Below are 1,698 nucleotides of genomic sequence, written 5' to 3' on the forward strand. Positions count from 1 at the left end.
CTTCTTCTTCTGGACGATCTCCGTCTCCTACTGGGACTGTCTTCTTACCCCCTCCTATCATGTGGAACAGTCTGTAAGTCATTCATCACATAACCTAGCTCTGGTCCAGGGCATTATGTGCGGCTTGCTGAAGGAAGGCTCAGTGTCTGCAAGCTGTACTTAACGCCCTGGACCAGAGCTACACATTACCCACCTCTGGCCATCATGGACAGTCAACTCATCACATTCACATAAGTCACAGTTGAGTGAGTTGTGTGATTAAAGGCAGTTTAATTGATCAGAAGTTTAATTATTATTGTAATATTGTWGTAAATTGTCTGAGTTCACTTCCTAAATAATGTGTTGACATTCCTTTGCTCCCAGATACAAGCAGGCAGAGATGGAGGTTCAGTTCCTGAGGGAAGAGAAGAAGACCTGTACAGAGAAGGAAGCCCACATGCTTGAGTTGAGGGGGAAGGATCGAACCATCCGAAATCAGAAGAAGGAGATGGACAGACTTCAAGTGTGCCTCTGGGAGGAGGAAAAGAAGAAGAGGAATGGTGGAACGGAGAAGGACGAGATGATTGAACAACTACAGTCTGAGACAGACCATCTCAGAGCCCTTTTGAACGATGAAAGGAGGAGAAGAAGAGTAGAAAGGGGTATTATGAAAGAGTGGAAGGCTGAGATCCTGAGACTGAGGGAGGCAGAGAGCCAAAGGGACGCAGAGAGCCAGAGGGAGGCAGAGAGCCAGAGGGAAGCAGAGAGACAGAGGGAAGCAGAGAGAAAGAGAGAAGCAGAGAGACAGAGGGAGGCAGAGAGACAGAGGGAAGCAGAGAGAGCCACAGAATGGGAGGTGAACCAGAGAAAAATGCAGGAGATCAACAGACTAAAACAACTGCTGGAGCTCCTGATGGTGGACCTACAACTGGCCCACGTAAGACATGTCATTGTTATTATTAAAAGGCAGTGTATATTCACCCGGCTGAAAATGAATGGCGGCGGGAAGCTGTATGCTAACCCAATGTTAACTTTTATGCCTTTCCTAAACGTTAACCCTTACCTTAACCTCACTGAAACTATACCTAACCTTTACCATAACCCAACCCTAGGTCCTAAACCTAACCTTCATTTATCTCAACCCCTACGCCTTTCTTCTGCCGGTTGAATATCCACTTCCTTATTAACGTCATTACTGTTGTTGTTGTTGATAACTGTATCTGTGCAGGTTGTACATAATTGCATTAGTGAAACATCATTTGTAGGAGTAATTTCTACAAGCATAAACATTAGATGCAACATTAAATTGCAACAGGAATTTCTCAAACCCCTAACTGAATGGGCAAGCTAGTTGTGTGTTTGTATTTGTAKACATTTTGGACATAATTGATTCCATAAAATGTCTCATAATTTTTTCAAACCATGTCAATACATTAATTGACAATGAATTGTCCAGATGAATTGATCAAAATGACCCTGCTATTGATGTTGTTCAGTGTTTGATTCAATTACATAGGTCTAAGTTGTATTTCTATGTATCATTCTCTGCAAATGCTTTGAAAGTATGTCTTGGTCATAGATTATCACTAATTTAACCTTTTAATTTTAAGCAAGAGATAGAGAGATTGAGGCTATGGCAGAAAGTCATGGAGGATCAGCGACCAAGACTGGCCTGGAACAACAAACCTATTGAGACAGAAAGAGAGAGGGAAAGAGAGA

The 1,698-nt window shown here is 42.7% G+C and overlaps 1 protein-coding gene across 1 annotated transcript; it reads left to right on the forward strand.

The window, feature by feature from the left end:
* Positions 1-363: 363 nt before the first annotated feature.
* On the forward strand, positions 364-916 carry LOC139027389 (RNA-binding protein 25-like; the record flags this gene model as incomplete). Its single annotated transcript, XM_070442501.1, has 1 exon — positions 364-916. A coding segment is annotated over one exon (553 nt), but the record flags the coding sequence as incomplete, so codon positions are not given.
* Positions 917-1,698: the final 782 nt, after the last annotated feature.

The sequence above is a fragment of the Salvelinus sp. IW2-2015 genome, unplaced genomic scaffold, assembly GCF_002910315.2.
Source record: "Salvelinus sp. IW2-2015 unplaced genomic scaffold, ASM291031v2 Un_scaffold13317, whole genome shotgun sequence".
Lineage (NCBI taxonomy): Eukaryota > Metazoa > Chordata > Actinopteri > Salmoniformes > Salmonidae > Salvelinus > Salvelinus sp. IW2-2015.